A 20,031-nucleotide genomic window follows, 5' to 3' on the forward strand; every position below is an offset into this window, starting at 1 on the left:
TTCCCCTTTGGTGCCTATGTACCATTTTCAATAGGAGCCAGAAAATTTGAAGTATGACTTTATTTTTTTACCTCATTCATCTTACAATTGATTTGTCATGTCCACAAAAGATTGATCATTTTGTAAATTATGATTAATTGTGAGTCATCTATACATTTATATAATCACAGCTACTTTGCCTCTGGGTATTGATAAACTGACAGACAGTGACATCAGACCAAGGTCATGTCAGGACATCCTGCAGAGGGCTGTCAGAGCCCGACAAACAGAAGTATCAAATCGTTAGTCAGATCTCATTTGAACGAGACTGATCGCACGAGGGACGGAAAGTGAAAGCCCCCCTGAACTACACTTCCCCTTCCATGATATGTTCACGTTCCCCACATCTTCACAATCTGATTTTACATCAAGTCACAGCAGCTCTGAACATATCCAGTATCACGGAGACAAATGTTGAACAAATGACATGAAGGAAAGTGAAAGTCATGGCAATACAACTGACTGACAGACTATGAATACAATCACAGGCCATTTTATCTTGCCAGTCGCTCTAAACACAATTTCCATTCTAAAAATAAAATTTCAGGTTCCTATTTTATATTTGATTTCATTATTCAATATCAAAGAAGATTCTCCTGCATCAAAGAATCTCTGCGGAATCTCAAAGAACTTGTATGATGCCCAAAATGCTTTACTTTATTTTCTAACTGCACATGCATGACCTGCACAATCACATGCAATTATTCTGGAATTGTCTAGTGCGCTATTATCCATGCAGTGACTACAGCACACGTTTGATCCGTCCCAGGGTGGGGAAGATGTGTGACAGGGGAGGGTTATTTCTGAATATAGTTCTTTGGTTTGTTGCTTAATGCCGCACTCAGCAGTATTCCAGCTATATGACGGTGGTCTGTAAATAATCGAGTCTGGATCAGACAATCCAATGATTGACATCAATTGGGATACAATCGATACGTATGTGAACAATCGAGTATAGACAGTTGGGACTTGCATCAGCCAAGTGCAACCAAGCCTGACCACCCAATCCTGTTAGTCGCCTGTTTCGATGTTGAATAGGTCTTCATCAACCCATGCTTGCCGTAAAAAGCCACAATGCTTGTCATTAGAGGACTAATGGGATCAGGTGGTCAGGCTCGTTGACTTGGTTTATGCATGTCCTCAATGGATCGATGCTCATGATATCAGTCACTGGATTGTCTGGTCCAGACTCGATTATTTACAGACTGTCGTCATATAGCTGGAATATTGCTGAGTGCAGCGTTAAGCAACAAACAAACAAACAAAAAAACAATTCTTATTTGTTTCACTCCTAGCCACCATCAAACACCATTGCCAAAAGTTTATCTTCATGCACATAAAATCATACCAAGAAAGGTTCTCTTCCAGAGGTCACACTTAACCTTTCTACATGTCAATGTTGTTAAATGCTGAATTCTGCAATATTCCAGCTCTGTCATTGCAGTCTGTCAACCATGTAGACTGACGGGGAGCATGGGCTAACTGCTGTGATTCACCCTCAGGACACAAGGACATGACTCCTAGCCGACCACGCCTTGTTTTATTCCTTTAACGCCATACACCAGGCAGGGTGACAACCAGTACCATCTTTAAACGGCTTGATGTGGGCGGACTGAGTGAGTGAGTTGGGTTTAAGGCTGCTTTGAACAGTATTTCAGTTATGTCACAGCGTGTCAGCTTCATGTGGGAGGAAAACCAGAAGTGATGTCGGTCTCAGACATTTACCACTTTGGTGACTGGTGAAACCTGCGAGAAAGGGAAGGGTGCTGACAAACCAGTGATATCAGAGTCATATCTCGCTCAATAAAGCTGACCTTGTCATGGGCGCCTTTGCTTGACAACTGGTTTTGTGTCTATGTTTCATGTACCTGCAATGTATGCATGTTCTACTTCTGTACATCTGTGTATCTCTACATATCAGGGCTGTATAGAGTATATTCATTCAAGTCATGAGGGGAAGCACTCATGAAGCAATATTTCAGGAAAATTGCAAAGTTGTGATGTAAAAAACTATCTATTTCCAAAATGTTAAATTTGATGTTATTTTTCAGATAATAAGAAAAGTGACATCAAATTCAGTCACAATTTTCATTGGTATGAGTTTCAGATCATCTGAGTGGAAGATGATCCAGTTATTTGAAATATAATATCTCCAAATACAAATGAAATGTATCATATTGTTGGTAAAATATTTCAGCCCCCCCAAAACAGGGCCGAAACTACCATTGTAGCAGAAAATTAAAAGCCTACACTTAAATAAAAAAGCAAAATTTGTTTTAAACCTAAATAAGCTACTTTTTTGCATAGATGGTAAATTATTAATTCGAACTCTACATGTTCAAACATGATATTCATTGTCTAACTTGAAAATCGGAATCTTTACATACTATAGGATATTAGTGTCAGATGGTATGTGATGTAAGCAAATAATGCACAATTAGGCATGCCCCCAAATCCGACCCTTACGCACCTTTGTAACATTTGGTTTGGTTACACTTGCAATTAGCCTAGTTGTGCAGCTGCAAAATATATACCCAATGGTTCGGTGCAGGACTCCACTCCACTCAACAGTATACACACTGGACTGTCCAGTAGTGACTTTCCAATTCTCAACAAGCAAACTACATTCATTTTCTATATGAAGCCAACCAAAAAACAACTGATTTCTCATCACTGATTGGTCCAAATATTGCCTCAACCCTAAAATTGTATAACAAACTGCATGCTAACCTCTGGTCAGATTCCTCCATGTTTATGTAACCCACGCTGACAATATGTACTACAGATTGTGATTGTGGAAATCAAGAAATTTTTAATATCATTGTTTCATTTAGCAAAATTGTGAAGTTAGGTTAGAGTGGCTGGTAAATTGGAATAGATAATACAATTAAAATGGACCCGGCTCCCGATTTGTCTTAAACACTTCATGAGAAACAAGACACGTATGTTCATGAAGTCTAATATGAACGGTTCCTGTAAATTCTTATTCCATAAATGAAAGACAGGAATACAATCTTCAAAATGAACCTTTCCATCTGTGTTCAATAAAAAAGATAACATTTTTACAGCACTGTAGCTCACCTGGATATGTATAAGTGGCGACCACAGTGAACAGAGTAAAATGTCAACAAAACCAGCCCCTCAACAAAAGTTGCTATCAGTGTTTATATTTCAATGTTTTCTGCCTAAATACTGAAGACATAACACTTAAGCTAAATCCTCATGATTTGAACAACATACATATTATCGCAAGATGCCAAAGTTCAAATTCTTCAGTCTGGGATTTTAAATGAGAAGCCAATTATGCAGTTTGAATGGTCAAACAGAACACCTAAATCTAAGATATTGCAAAAAAATGAAAACTAGGTATTGAGTTAAAATTCACAGACATCTAAAAAAAACAAGATCAAAAACATGAACCTGTTTGTCATATAATGTTTCATCTATCAATGTCTCACAAAGAGTTATTGTCACTCAACATATAAAGTTGATATATAAACTACCTACTTCAAATCAAACCATGCAATGTTTGCCTGCCATCATATAGTTATCAAAATGATACTTAAATCAATAATATACAACACTATTCTACATGCTTTGAATGGGCCTGGTCAATAAAATGCTATATCAAACACAATGTACAGCTTGTCACAATGTTAGTACTGCAACAGCATGTTGGCTAGTATAACACCATGCAATGGATAAGTGGGTGAGGTAGTCATAGCCAGCACATTGTTAGCAGACAACAACTTTACCTGTCGTGTTCTCGGTGAACTTTACTGATTGGATGACTACTGAAAGGCAGAAACAGGACGTGGATGATAAGTCTACGTAGGTTTGTATGTCACCGCCTACTTAAACAATCATGATAGTCATTCTGTCTAGGATGGGGGTGGTGATGATGATGATGATGATGATGCAGAGCTCCAGATAACTTTTTGAGTTTTTACTTCAGGGTTTCTATTTTAATTGGGTAATTACATTTTTCATTGGGTAACCAATATTTTTTCACTTATCTATTCATCACTCTATTGGGTTTTTCCCCAAATTAGTGAACATTTTAAGATTTTAAAAATAAATATGGAAGAATGTTTTAGATGTTTTATAACTGTTCTAAATATATAGGCTTGACTCGGGAAGTACATTAACTTGTAATTGTGTTTCGGAAATCAGATCCTTTGTATGCATGCAGAAAAAGCTTCATTGGGTATTTACCCGTGCTGAAGTTATAGATTTGAGGTGTTCAATTAATGGACACGTTTCTGTACACAAGTTGATTGAAAGTAATTGTGTTTTGAATATTTTGGGGGGATTTTTAAGCAAATACGCTGCTTATCTGTAGCTCTGTTATGGTGATGATTATGACATCTTGGTGATGGTGAGATGATAGTGATGATGGTGATGATGATTGTGGTAATGTGACAATGACAATTTTATAAATATTTCTAAAAGCACTACGAAATATTTTAAAGCTTGATTATTATAAACCTGATCTGAAATTAACATACAACATCTGTACAAAATCTGTCAGATTCATTTTTCATTACACGTCATAACACATAGCACAAGAAAAGTACTTGTAACAAGTAAATGGATTCTTTGTTGTTATGAGTAGGCCTCTTGCCAGGCCAATATTATCTTGGTCACTAAGCCAAGATGAAGAAAGTAAACAATAATAAAAAATGTTCTCAAGGTTGATTAGGTCAAATAGCTCACCTGGATATGTAGTCAACAGACTAAAATGTCATCGAAGACAACTGTTTAACAAAAGTTGATGTCAGCGTTGATATTAAAAAACTTAACAATCTATTCATTTGAACAAAATATTTCCTCATATGGAGAAAAATACATGCAAAGTTCACCTGACTCAGTCTGGCATTTTCAAAGAAGTTTGTTTAAAATACATTTTGAGAGAATATATGAATATGGTCAAAACTAGGGTCTGCATAGCCAGTTGGTCAGTAGGTCAGTGAACCCTGCACAGCCAGTTGGTCAGTAGGCCAGTGGACCCTGCACAGCCAGTTGGTCAGTAGGTCAGTGGACCCTGCACAGCCAGTTGGTCGGTAGGCCAGTGGACCCTGCACAGCCAGTTGGTCAGTAGGCCAGTGGACCCTGCACAGCCAGTTGGTCAGTAGGCCAGTGGACCCTGCACAGCCAGTTGGTCAGTAGGTCAGTGGACCCTGCACAGCCAGTTGGTCAGTAGGTCAGTGGACCCTGCACAGCCAGTTGGTCAGTAGGTCAGTGGACCCTGCACAGCCAGTTGGTCAGTAGGTCAGTGGACCCTGCACAGCCAGTTGGTCAGTAGGTCAGTGGACCCTGCACAGCCAGTTGGTCAGTAGGCCAGTGGACCCTGCACAGCCAGTTGGTCGATAGGTCAGTGGACCCTGCACAGCCAGTTGGTCAGTAGGTCAGTGGACCGTGCTCAGCCAGTTGGTCAGTAGGTCAGTGGACCCTGCACAGCCAGTTGGTTGGTAGGCCAGTGGACCCTGCACAGCCAGTTGGTCAGTAGGTCAGTGGACCCTGCACAGCCAGTTGGTCAGAAGGTCAGTGGACCCTGCACAGCCAGTTGGTCAGTAGGCCAGTGGACCCTGCACAGCCAATTGGTCAGTAGGCCAGTGGACCCTGCACAGCCAGTTGGTCAAAAGGCCAGTGGACCCTGCACAGCCAGTTGGTCAGAAGGCCAGTGGACCCTGCACAGCCAGTTGGTCAGAAGGTCAGTGGACAACTGCACCAAAGTCAGTCAGCCCATCCAAAATTAAGAATGGAAGGCATTGGTCTCCTTTTGTCATTTCTTTAGAAAGTTCAAGGCTACGGGGGGATAAGGCGTGACACCAAATCAGCCAGGTCATAGCTCAGAAAAAATGTTTATTTTATCATGTAGGATATATAACAAGTACAAACTTCAAACAATCATTGTTTATCTAGCCTGTGAAAAGAACCTTGACCTAGGCCACTTCATTACCCTGCCGAAACACAAGGGAAGCAACATGTCTGATTGTTCCACCAGGACCATCTTGCTTTGCTACACTAGATGTATCAGTAACTGACAGTTTCATGGCTTCCACTGGTTTCTCAGATCAGTGTCAGTCATGACAGTTGTGCCAAATCCTTAGAGAATACTAATACTTAATAACAGTATAGAAAACAACCCTGGCGCTATCCTCACCAAACACCTAACTGAATACCATGTGGTTCCATCATCATACAATCTATCTACATACACCATCTTGCAGAGTGATGGCTACAGCAGACAGTGGTGTACAACAGTGTATGGAGGTATGTTTGCATGTCTGGTGGTTGTTTAACGCGGCACTGAGCAACATTCCAGCTGACAGCGGTCTGTACATTGAGTCTGGACCAGGGAACAAGGATTGATATCATATTCAACGTCCCACGCTGTCGAGGTGCTGACGACCAAATCACCAAGTCTGACCACCTAATCCATTCAGTCTTGGACAACAAGCATAAGTTACTGATGACCTAACCCTGACGCCTGAGTGGAAATGAAGTAGAAACATCATCAGACATTCACAATGTTCAACCCTCCAGGTCAGGTTTAGGGACTCGCACCATTGAATATTTTATAGGGGGTGGTGGGGATATAGAGGTGCTGGGATTAAAAAACATGCACACTGTTCCTGAAAATGCTGGATGTATGGAAAAACAATGTGTTTTTTTCCAAAATGTCTTTGTTGGGGTGACACTGACTGAAAATATTCCACCTCAAACAAATATCAAACACAGACACAGACAGACACACAGACAGACTTACAAATCGACAGACGGCCACAAACAGACAGACAGCACTATCTGGTAGTTCCCTGATGTGACTTGACCCATTTATTAGATTATGAAATAGTGGGAAGGGGAAACCTGACCCCAGAAGTGAAAACCTTCAACCGGCTGTACAGGGAGGGTTTATCCAGTTATCTGATATTTGTGGATTCTCTCCACCCACCACTGCATCAACTGCGCAGGTCTAACCAGAATTACAGACCTGTCTCTCCCCGGGAAGACCTGGCCCCTTTCATTTCACACCATAACTCACAGCAATCAGAATCAATATTGCTATTTTTGCCCTTGATTTCAATCTCCTGTTTGAAATGAATTAATTTTGAAAATTTGAAATTTAATTCAAATAACCTTTAAATCTCGACAACCTCAGCAATTGAACAATGAATATTTTCTATTATGCAACATGAACATTGCTGCTGAAATCGTCAATTAATTATTATTAACCACACAATCATTGGTTTATTGAGGTTATAAGTAGAACCCGGTATTCACGCATTAAGAAACCTCATCAATCTGGAAAGGACTTTGAAATCATCCAGATTAACAATTTCCAGATTATCTGTGGCAGCACAAACAAGGGTTCTCGCGTAGACTCCACTCTTAACCGCTCCACCAAATAGAATGTTATGAATATTTTGCTTAAATGATGAAAGAAATCTTTCTTGGATTCTAACATTGTAAAAACCTGCAACAGATCTAGTAACTGTCATCCCTCATGTTTTGAAGAAATACAACAGCAGCGTTTTCTATGCTTTGTTTTTTATCCCTCTTTTCTGTGTGATTACGTCAAGGATGAAGCAGTGACGTTTGCGAACAGGAATCCGCTGTTCCAAAGAACAATCAATTCCCATATCGGCACCTCAGATCTTATATTTAATATTTCACCCACAAGTAATTTATTGAAATAAGACTTAGTTCAGGTATCAATTCCTTAATCTACGTCAATTGTGATCTTTGGATTGAAGATTTTACAACCAAATCATCCTGATTTAAAACACTCATATTTCTTCGACTTTGTGCACACGTCACTCCCCACACAAGCTTCAACGATCCACATGATGACAATGGCAACAGCTTCAATGTACAAAGAAATATTGTCTTATTGCAAAAGACTTTAACACCACTGTCTAACTTCCCCAATGATTCAACAGCCATGTTGATAATCAGGCTATGAATTCCGTCAACATATCACAATCCCTGGCATATTTATATTGCGTCGTGTCGCCAAGATTAGATCCAGAGTGTCCACGTCAAACACAAGTGGCTCATAAGCATTCACATCACGTCTCAGTGTCCCAGTGCATCATGGGATTACTTCAAACTCTCCCCCTGTCTCAGTCATTTTCATATATTTTTCATGAATATTTATGTTTTCAACACAAGTGTAGTGATCTGTGTTATGGAACAAAAATTTAGTTCCAATAGTCGCTGTCGTAGAAATTCTCTATTCTAGAGTTAAGTCCTTTGGACATGCCAGAAATCTACGATGGGTTTGAATCCTTGTTCGCCCCAATACTTATTCTAGGATTGTGAACACCATACCCGGGCCCATGGTTTTACCGAAGTGGTAAACGTCTGAGACCTGCATCACTCTGGGTTTTCCTCCAACATCAAGCTGACACAGCGCGACATAAATGGTATGTAAAAGAGATGTTAAACCCAACTCACTCACTCACTCACTCACTCACTCACTCTGAACTAATTCTGACAAGATAAAGTATGTCTAGGGAGAAACTTGATCACAGGGAGTGTGAAGTACATAGTATGAAGGGGACTGTATATGGGGACGCACAGAGAGCTCCTGGAATACTGGTGAATATTTCCCCCACACCAGGATTATACATACTGCGGGGGAAGCCCTTAAAGTTTTCAAAATGCCAAAAGTTTTGCCCATTGAGGTGTATTCTGATCCCACTGAGGTGTATTCTGATCCCACTGAGGTGTACTTAGGGCACATTGAGCATATTCTGGGCACATATAGGTGTATTCTGATCCCACTGAGGTGTATTCTGATCCCACTGAGGTGTATTCTGATCCCACTGAGGTGTATTCTGATCCCACTGAGGTGTACTTAGGGCACATTGAGCATATTCTGGGCACACACAGGTGTATTCTGGACACACAGAGGTGAATTTTGGACACACACAGGTGCATTCTGGACACACACAGGTGTATTCTGGACACACACAGGTGTATTCTAGACACACACACACATAGGGGTATTCTGGAAATACAGGTGTATTCTGGACACACACAGGTGTATTCTGGACACACACAGGTGTATTCTAGACACACACACACACACACACACACACATAGGGGTATTCTGGAAATACAGGTGTATTCTGGACACACACAGGTGTATTCTGGGCACACTGGATGTATTCTGTGACATGTCCTGAGAACTAGGATATTTCTTGACAAGGAAGATGAAGACTAAGTCAACTGTACAGAGCAGTGTGGACAGGCTTCCAGGGACATGTTGCACCTGAGCGTTCTACCTCTTCAAGGCAAAGATTCAATCATCACACATGGGCTTATAAATGGATATGGGGGCACGGGTGACCCAGTCGTCTTAGGCACTGCGATTTGCTGTGCAGAGTTGCGTCCCTTGGGCACGCCAGAAACCTATGATTGTGGGTTCGAATCCCGGTTCGCCCCAATTATGTTTCTAGGTTTGTCAGCACCATACCCGTGCTGGTGGGTTTCACCGAAGTGGTAAATGTCTGAGACCTGCATCACTTCGGGCTTTCCTCCCACATTAAGCTGACACGCCGCGATATGACTGGAATATTGTTAAAAGCGGCGTTAAACCCAACTCACTCACTCACTCACTATAAATGGATATGAAGACATTTTGGCTCTTGAATATGTACACATCTGACCTGAATATATACAAATCTGGGCTTAGAACTGGTTATAAATGAGCAAATAGCTGGATATAAACAACAGTGGCCTCATAAATGGATATAAACACAAATGTTGGCTCAAAGCAGGATATAAACAAATCTGAACTTATAACTGGATATAAACAAAACTGGGCTTATAACTGGATATAAACACAATGTTGTCTCATAACTGGATATAAACAAATCTGGGCTTATAACTGGATATAAACACAAATGTTGGCTCATAACAGGGTATTATTAAACAATTCAGGGCTTATAACTGGGTATAAACAAATCTAGGCTTAGTGAACCTAGTCAGGAACTAACTAAACGTCAGGTGCACATATTCTACTAGTTTAGACTGAAGCTGTTTCTTCAGAACTCACACAATCCCTCAAAGGCAGACTTTAATATGCACACGGAGGAGGAGACCAAAGTGGAATTAATTTTTGACTCGAATGCAGCCCAACCTGTCTGGTATAAATGAGATGTGACCGAGGCAAGGCAGTTTCCCCTTGCAGCCCTCTCGGGGAGCTCGCATCCACACTGATTTCATTATCCTACATTTGTCTTCAGTTGGCCCAGGATTAAATGTATTTAGTCAATGCAACACTGGCCTGTTTCCACCCTGAAGGTGTCGAGTGATGTTTCATTGCATCAAGTCCATGAAAAACTGACACAACTCTTCCATCAAGTTTTATATATCAAATTCCATCACATGCTGAAATTTCTAACTTCAACATTATAAGAACATAATGTTATTCAACCTTCAGAAGGATCCTACCACAGGGTCTGACCCCTTCCTGTTTCAAACAGGTGCCGATGTGTAACACTGAGCACACAGTTTACAACTTTACATAGTCTGGGAACAGACAAACACTTGCAGTAAAAGGATCTCAACAGAATCTGAAAAAGAGGAGTCAGAGGCATAGAAGGTGTAAACGTGAACATACCTGTCTTTTGGAATCGGGACATTGGTGAGCGCCAGGTAATTGTTTCTGACACTCCGTAGACTTGCCAGGATCTGTGCAAACGGGGTGACAATGAGGTCTTCTGCGTGCCTGGAAGTTAAAAACATGGAATTGCGACGTTTAGATTTTTCAGGCGGACCCGACACTGATAATTTCCCATTTTTGCGGAAGTTCGGAGACAGGAATTGCAGTTTTTGCATCATCTGGACACAAGAAACAGTGCACAAAATACACAAATTATAGCTTTATATTCCTTCTTCTGACGACTGCCAGAAACAAGGCATTATGGGAACAAGCTGGACGATGGTTGTAGTAGTCGTAGTAGTTTGTCAAGGCCAACCTCTCCTCCCTCTAGCACTGCTAGTAATCACCCTGCGTAGCCCCTACTGTTGACCACGATCCCGCTCTCTATTAAGATGGCTTTGGCGTGAGGTATGGGAGCATTTACGCACGCTGAACCACGATCAATATCTGGTTTGGATGTTCATGTGTCTAGGTCTCTCTCCAGGATGGTATGAGCCAATTGTGTCCTTACGCCAATCACGACTTGCACTAATCCCTTCAAAGCCAAATTCCATCAAATTTCTTCACCGATTCACAAATTCATCTCCCTTAGGAATCCATACCTACACAGATATTGGCCCTGTGTGTGTAAACAATCTGTCCAAACTGTGAAGTGTTTAATTAGCAGTGACAGTCAAATCACATCGATATTTATATATTCCACTCACAGTAGCATACACTCCAAGTCGACTTCATGCCTGTGCGTACTACACAGTCTAACAATATCATTCTCTATCTGTTTAGAAACTTGCTCGGACAAGCTCTCCATAATCCTTTCTCATACAGCCAATAGTCAAAGCCCACACAGTGACGCACTTGCCTTCAAAAACTTTATTCACAAAGCAGAAGTCGACTGCATGAAAGCAACTATATTCCGTCTTAGCACACGTTTTGACACTCACGGATCGGAGTTTACGTCCATGTTGGCAAGATGCACAAGTCGGCTGAGATAAGCTACACTGATTAACTCTTCCAAGAATGTGCTGGCAATATCTACATATGATCAGAAGCAGCCAGCCAGTTGAGAGAGATGCCCTCTATTGGAAGATCGTTAAAAATCTTTATTGAAAATCTACCTGGCTGTTATTCCCTGGCATACCTGACGTAATTTAATACTCCCAGGAGAGGAGTCTGTGGCTGATTTGTAAATCCATTGCATGGAGAATGCTCCCTCCACCTCAGTTTGAGAATGTGCTTACTGAAGCACGGAGAATTAGATGAGAAGCACATAAGTATGGGTTTTACATCTTTGCATCATCAATTTGTTCAGGAATCCCCCAACCAAACTTTGTGAAGAGTGATGGAGAAACGATTTTCTCTCGCTATAAGAATGGTGAGAAGAATGTTGAACAGACAGGAAATGGCTATAAAATTGTTGTAAAAAATTGTAAGATTTACCAGTAAGTTATTTTCAACCGCCATCTATCTACAGATAGCGAACCTCCATTATTATTCCCATACATTGATGTAAACGATGGGGTCTTATTATACACCTCTTAGTTTGAAGGTCGTTTCAGAGGAGGTTTTAAGGACCAAGGGTACCTGATGGAATGTTAACTACAACAACTGGCCCAGTGGATAGTGTGTTAGCCTCGCTGTTCAACTGTGTTTGGTTCTTTTTCCTACATTGGCATGTTTTGTTTAGTGATTTTAAGATTTGTGAAGTTGTACATGTGACATCATTAATTTATTTTATAAATAAATGGGATTCAGTGCTGTTATGTAATTAATTGGTAGAAAAATATTGAATGTTAAATTTTCTGGATTTTTAACTGCAAATAATTTTTTATTTTTTATAAGTACTTTTTCTCAAATCCAAATTAGAAAAACGTGGCATTTGGATGACAAAATTGATTCTTCATTAATGTTATATTAATTTTTTATCAGTATTTATCTTCTTCTGCAGCAGCTCTGGGAACTGTTTCATGATTTGATCTTAGTGCTAATATGATGGTCCTCGGTGATATATGAGATTCATAGCACTAAGATCACTTTGTGAAACAAGGTGCCCTTTTCTATAAAGTGATCTTACCACTGCCTATGATATGTCCAAACACAAACATGGGACCTGCACTGCCTTTATAGCTGCCTCCCATAACACAATCATAGTGCTCCAACTAGTGTGTGTCTATGTTAAAGTATGAAGTTATGATCATCTTAGCGCTAAGATACCTTCGTGAAACAAGGTGCTCCTTTCCATGACACAATCATAGCGCTACAACTAGTGAGCGTCTATGTTAAAGTATGGAGTTATGATCATCTTAGCGCTAAGATCACTTCATGAAACAGGGTGCCGCTTTCCATTAAGTGATTTTACCACAATGACTATCATATATCTAAATAGACTGTGTTTCTAAAAATATATCTCCCGACTTCTCCTTTTTGTGATACATTAGTTCTAACAGTTACTTAGATAACAAACATGTTTGCAAATAAAAAAATAAAAAACAAACTGTGAAAACATACCAGTACAGATTCTGATTAATGCCTTAATGAAGCAGCACTACAGTTGATGCCATGATGATTCTTCCTGGCAGGTAAGACTATAGAACTTGTCACAGCTGTCATGATGACAGATTGTATTGTGCAAGTACATGTACCCATAAAAAAATTGCTTCATGCTTTGAAGAAAGTCTCTAAGAATTTCCAAATTGTTTCCATGGAAACACAAGAAATAATAAAACTATAAATTGAAAAATAGAAAAAGGCAATAGTTGAGCATATGTTCATTGCACATGTATAGTTTCAGGCAAAGATATTTATTTGTTTAAGAGTTATGACTTAGAAACGAAGCATAGGGTTATTTGGCATTAAGTCCAAATTGTTTCCATCGATAAATACAAAATAAATTTAGAAAAAGTTAAAAAAATACAAGGCACCAGTTAAGCTGATGAGCAATGCTCATACCAAGTTTCATTGAAATATGTTGAAATGTTTTAAAGTAATGGCCCAGAAACAAACCCCACCCTCGTTTATTTTTAAGACTAAGTTGAAATTGTAATTTTGAAATAAGGCATAAGGCAGCAGTTAAACTGATGAATCCTTATGCCAAATTTCGTTGAAAAACAAAGTTATGGCTTGGAATAGGATGGGAACGCTGACACCGACGCCAATGACTTCGGTGGTGGAGACATAAATATGGGACCTGCTCTAAGATCACTCTATGAAACAGAGTGCCCTTTCACCTAAAACGATCACAGCACTACAACTAGCGAATGTCAATGTTACAGTCTATGTAAAAGTATGGAATTATGATTGTTTAGCACTAAGATCGCTTTGTGAAACAGGCCGATGCATGAGAGACTCTAGATCTCAACAACTCCTTACAACTGGATGTAAATTTGTTCAAAAGACACAGGATGATATGAACACATTTTTAGCAGTTCAGTTACCATGTTTACACTAATTAACTACCATGAGAAAAAAAATTAAATCCACCGAATTTATGTGTAATGTAATACAATAATTTTAAATCGGATGATGTACACAAAATCTATTTATTCAAATTTTAATCTGACTGATGATGTATCACCATGAAGAAAGTGATGGTTTTGAGGCATTGAACAGTCCTGTCAATTTCGTCATGAATTTAATAAATCTATCTCCATATCAAAACCAGGAAATGAGGAAACGATCCATGGTGCTGTGTTTCCTATTAAAGAGCCAATCAGGGCTGTGCATCTGTGCGGCTGGCGACCGGAGATCGGGGAGAAGATGAGGAGAAAGCTGTATTGATTTCCTTTTGATCAATCAATAAGTAAACTCTGTCCCCAACTCAGTGTAGAAAGGGAGGTAACTCTGTCAGCTTTAGTCAGGATTGGTAGCCATGGATATTTTACTGCAGGTTCCCTGACTAGATTGGGTGGGCTGGAAGAGCTGAACACAAGCAATGCACAGTTGGGAGGTGGAATATTTCAGTGGTCCTGTGTCCAAATATTATTGATACTTATCCAAACACCAGCTTCTATCTGAGCTATTGCTCGGGTTATATTTCTGCATTGCAGGTCCTGTTGCAAGTCATCCCGGGGCAGTGGGGTAACACAGGGAAGAGAGAAGATCTGGGTCACGCAGAAGACTTGGGTTCGATTCTCCACATGGGTACAATGTGTGAAGCCCATTTCTGGTGTCAACCGATGGGATATTACTGAAACATTGCTAACTTCATACTCTGTCTTTCTTAGTTAAAAGTAAAACATCATCCTAGGTCTTTCTTAGTTAAAAGTAACACTTCATACTGTGTTTTTCTATTTAAAAGTAACACTTCATACTAGGTCTTTCTTAGTTAAAAGTAACAATTCATACTTGATCTTTCTAGTTAAAAGTAACACTTCATACTCGGTCTTTCTAAGTTTAAAATAACACTTCATACTGGGTTTTCCTTAGTTAAAAGTAACACTTCATACTGTGTTTTTCTAGGTAAAAGTAACACTTCATACTGGGTTTTTCTAGGTAAAAGTAACCCTTCATACTCGGTCTTTCTTAGTTAAAAGTAACACTTCCGACTGGGTTTTTCTAGGTAAAAGTAACACTTCATACTCGGTCTTTCTTAGTTAAAAGTAACACTTCATACTCGGTCTTTCTAGTTAAAATTTAAACGTCATACTCAGTCTTTCTAGTTAAAAGTAACACTTCGTACTGGGTTTTTCTAGTTAAAAGTAACACTTCGTACTGGGTTTTTCAAGTTAATATTAAAACGTCATACTCGGTCTTTCTTAGTTAAAAGTAAAACTTCATACTTCCTCTTACTAGTATTTTCATATTTACACCATATTTTTTCTCTCCATTTTCTCAAAATTGCAAGGTTGGTGGATCGTTTTAACCATCTTCAGACAACAAACTTAAAAAAGGGAATAACGTAGCAATTTACTTAACCTCTATAGGTACTTGGGCACCATATGATGATCGAGGACAGGTCTTTGGTAGTGAGTCGAGTGAGGACGAGAATCTAGTTGGGCCTGTCCCAGAGCTATGAGTGCCATGAGCTGGTCATGGGTCATGGGATACATAAACAAGCGGTGTGTGGAGGTGTACATGTCAACTGTCCGAGCTGGTGACTGGAATGAATGCATAATGTATACCGCATCACCCTCACAGGAGCAAAGTTCATACATTGATAAACCACTCTGTCTCAAAAACCATGATTATCAGTGTGTCTTATACGGAGGTGAGGACAACTTGACAGCAATACATCATATTGGCTTTCACAACAGGCATCCTCATTCTTATGTTATTATTTTTATTTTAGGCCAGACAATATAATGATTTGTTGCAGGGATTCTCTGTCAATAGAGTGAGTGAGTGAGTGAGTGAGTGAGTGAGTGAGTGAGTTTTTATGCAGTCAGGAGGTACTAGCAATAAAAAGAAGAAAAGGTTAATTTCCTTTAAAGCAAATGCTTAACACGACATTTATGTCAAAAAAATACAAATTAAATAAGTACATTTAAAAGAAAAAATCCTATAATTAAATTTTGAAAAATATTCTTTTTACATTCAGGGCAGTTTTTAATTCGGAAACGAAAAAACAAGACTGGGTCAGGCATTACACAACTACATTAAAATCGTTCGACATGACCTGTAATGGGATGTCCTCAGATCTTTGTTCAGCAGTAGTGAGAAGTAAGGTCTGATCAATGAGATTGGGCATTATTACATCGATATGTTGGGGGTTATGCAACTTTTGGGACTTTGATCATTATAAAGAAGATTTGAAAATGTTGAGAACGATAATCACTAAATCGAGTTTATTCCATATTAATTTTGAAACTGATGATACCTAAAACAAGATAAGTTGAAAAAGAAAATCACAAATATAATTTCTATTAATACAACATCGTCACTATTGCAAACTTGACATTGTAAATTATTACAATGAACTGCGATTATAACAAACACAAAGGGACCACTAATTTTAGTTTGTTATAACCGTAGTTCATTATAAGCATATATACAGCAAATGGCCAAGACAAAAAAACCAGTTTGCTATATCTGTCAGTTTTTTTATAAGAGTGTTCATTATAAACATAGTATACTGTAGATTAATTTGTGTTTTTTAATATCCTGACATGAAATATTGGTTAGCACATATAATGACGGTGTTCAGTTACATATAATTCCTTTCAACATTTCACATACTGTCTGACAGCATAGTCAAGTACATTTGGATCACACCTCCAAGCAAGTCTAGTTGTAGGAAGGCAGGTGATTAAAGACTTGAACCAGGGCTGTCCTAAAGGAGAGCATTTATTCAGGGTCACAATTAGCAATTAGATCTGCTGACAGTAGATCTATTGAAACAAAATATGTTGATGATTTTTTAAGAATTTCATTGTGAATTACTTTTCTAATTTACCCTATTGATAAAATACTTTCTCCATGACTTATGTCAGTGTAGCTGGTGATAAGTTAGCCTAAGTTATCCAAGGCTGTACTGAATGAAATGTCAATGGATGTGTAGTAATTTTACCCTCCTAATGTTGACAGGACTCCAGGCTCTTAGACTTGTTCTTATCGTTTACATAATCTAGAACTCATGATTTAAACTAATAATTATTGACTTGTGCAAGTCTAGTGATAAGCCGCAACCAGTTTACTTTACCAGAGTCCCTACATCGGTCAACTTTACTGACTAGTTCTAGTAGCAACATCAATCTACCGGTACATTACTTCATCTTATGTCATTTTTTACTAACCAACAATTTCTTGGAGACTCATTCAAGTGTAGCCAGCGCTAAGTCTGCAAGCTACTTATTTACTGTCTGTTCTAATAGCAACAACCCTGACCTAGTTCTCCCTCTCCTCTGAAGAACATCATCTTGAGAACGGCCTCCTCGGAACATCTGAAAACACCTGGATTGCAAACTGGAGCTCCTTTGCTTCTAATGGATGGCTAGTTCCTGAGTGGTACAATCAAGTCCACTCTGCTGCCCATAGGTAGATTCAGTTTTATACCGAGCAATGGCAGAGCCCCGATGATGTTCCATCTGTCATGCTGAATGTCCTCTTTAAAAACCTAATGTATTTCTGAGGAATAGTGAAATATTTTCTCAAAATTATCACTTAAATTCCTTTCTAATTTCCAATTCAATGTGAATATAACTGCAACCAAATAATGCAATTGTCTCCAAACTTCCCATGGGAATAATGCTCATCTAGCAACCACATGAACATGCATCAATGATGGCCATTAACAAGAAGGAAGTTCAACATTATTACCATACTTCCTCACATCTGTATTACATGCCCAAAACATTACCACTGAAATTAATCCATAATATACAGAAATTGAAAAAAAAATATTTGAAAGCTCAATCACCACATTAGTATTCAAAGGCACACAATATTTGAAAGTAGAAAATAAGCTAATTATCGGAAGGTTTTGCAAGAAAGAATTTCCGAAGTATAATATTGCCTATCAGATACATATGGTATAATGTGCCAGAGTCACGACACCAAACGTCTCTACGGCTCCATCCTGGTACTGATGCCTTGTGAAACTTCGTCTCCTGTAATGGTGACAGCATGCTCACCTGTAGGTTGCACTGACCAGTGTCCAGTATACTAACTAGGTGGAGGACATATGCTGTCCCCCCTCACCTGTAGGTTGCACTGACCAGTGTCCGGTATACTGACTAGGTGGAGGACATATGCTGTCCCCCCTCACCTGTAGGTTGCACTGACCAGTGTCCAGTATACTAACTAGGTGGAGGACATATGCTGTCCCCCCTCACCTGTAGGTTGCACTGACCAGTGTCCGGTATACTGACTAGGTGGAGGACATATGCTGTCCCCCTCACCTGTAGGTTGCACTGACCAGTGTCCGGTACACTAACTAGGTGGAGGACATATGCTGTCCCCCCTCGACTGTAACTCACCTCCTCCAGAATGAGTACCTCTGTTTGGGGATTCGGAGAGCGCTGGTACTAAGGACCCGGTGGAATCCGGGTACATCTCCCATTGCTTTCTTTCTATCCTCCAGACTACTACTTAACACGTCCGCAAAATGGTAAGATAAATCCAGGTTTGTTAACTTTTGTATTCTGAAAATGTTCCAATCAGTGTCTGGTGAAAGCTGTGAAACAGACTCCGATGAAAGACACAAAGTTGACAATGTTCTCAAAATTGATTAAAACCGTCCAACTGAAGCAACAATGTCACCAGTCTCCAGTCTTGCTTTGTTCTACTGATCTGCCAAGTTCTCATCACAGGGAGGTCTCAAATGCATATGTATCCAGTAAGGGAGATTTATCATGAAGATATGTGAGATGTAGCTGACAAAATGACTCCTCCAACTTGTGAAGCCTCTGAGGCAAGTAATCGCGGTGCAATACAATCCTCTCGATGACTGATCACTGAACAGTTTGGTATTCCCCTGGCAAGGTGTCCAACTATGACCTATCTTCAACTGTCCGCCATCAATACCAGGATCACAGAACGCTGATTTATCCTCTGAGAACAGGAATCAACAAAACAAAGCTTGAAGTCAGGTACGGCTGCAGTTGCAGTGATTCCCAGTTGGTATTTAACAAACTCCGTGCCTGTACTGTCCTTACTTTGCAGCCAGCAGGAATCACTTAAGGTTTACATGCACTTGAAGTGACTGCCTCCAAATTATGCTAACCTCACATTTACAAACCCTCCACTTGTAATTATTGCTGCCAAGATGGAAAGATAGATGAAGAAGGATGGAGGAATGTTTGTCAGAGTGGCTCCCAAGATTCTGTTCCCTTCTCTTTCTTCAGTTGGCAAAAGTTGACCATATTTCAGAAAAGTTTTACCAATTCAAACGGAAAACAGCCAGATAATCTTCTCTCCACCCTGCAGAGCAGCTTACCGGCACCTCACAGTCCAATGGCGCTAACCAAATTTCTGCAACAGAAATAGTTCAGATTAAAGCTTCAGGTCTTTCCCATTATTTGTAGCCACAATGATACAATCTATATGGATGACATTAAGACAGATTTGGCCTTTCCATGCCCATAGATCTGACAAAATGCCATGAGTTGGTATCTGGTCTTCCGTTGGGAGGGTATCAAGTATTATACATGTTAATGTCTGTGATGTGTCGTTGATATATACACTGCACAGATGGTAGTGATGATCTCATCGTTACATCTGTTACTGATAATATAGTTAAAAAACGTTAGGTTCAAATAAGGGGAATTCAAATACATATTCATATGAAGTAATTTTTTAATACATATACATATGAAGTAATTTTTGCCATGAAAAGTGGTTCCACTGTTGTGCTGTGATGCAGCGAGGCGATGCACTGAAGT

General features: G+C 39.6%; 1 protein-coding gene across 10 annotated transcripts in view; it reads right to left on the reverse strand.

Annotated features, from left to right (window-relative positions):
* LOC139478721 (3',5'-cyclic-AMP phosphodiesterase 4C-like) overlaps positions 1–20,031 on the reverse strand; it is a 392,248-nt gene that overhangs the window by 82,730 nt on the left and 289,487 nt on the right. For 7 of the 10 annotated variants that reach the window (XM_071261316.1, XM_071261317.1, XM_071261315.1 and 4 more), the window contains 2 exons: positions 10,676–10,783; positions 3,795–3,833 (listed from right to left, as the gene is read on the reverse strand). In XM_071261316.1, the coding sequence (XP_071117417.1) occupies positions 3,795–3,833; positions 10,676–10,783 (147 nt within the window). Of the gene's footprint in view, positions 1–3,794; positions 3,834–10,675; positions 10,784–18,627; positions 19,617–20,031 lie in introns of those variants that run through there. The other 3 variants (XM_071261320.1, XM_071261312.1, XM_071261313.1) reach the window with 3 other exon arrangements.

This window comes from Haliotis cracherodii, unplaced genomic scaffold, assembly GCF_022045235.1.
Source record: "Haliotis cracherodii isolate W230 unplaced genomic scaffold, xgHalCrac1.p SCAF_4, whole genome shotgun sequence".
NCBI lineage: Eukaryota > Metazoa > Mollusca > Gastropoda > Lepetellida > Haliotidae > Haliotis > Haliotis cracherodii.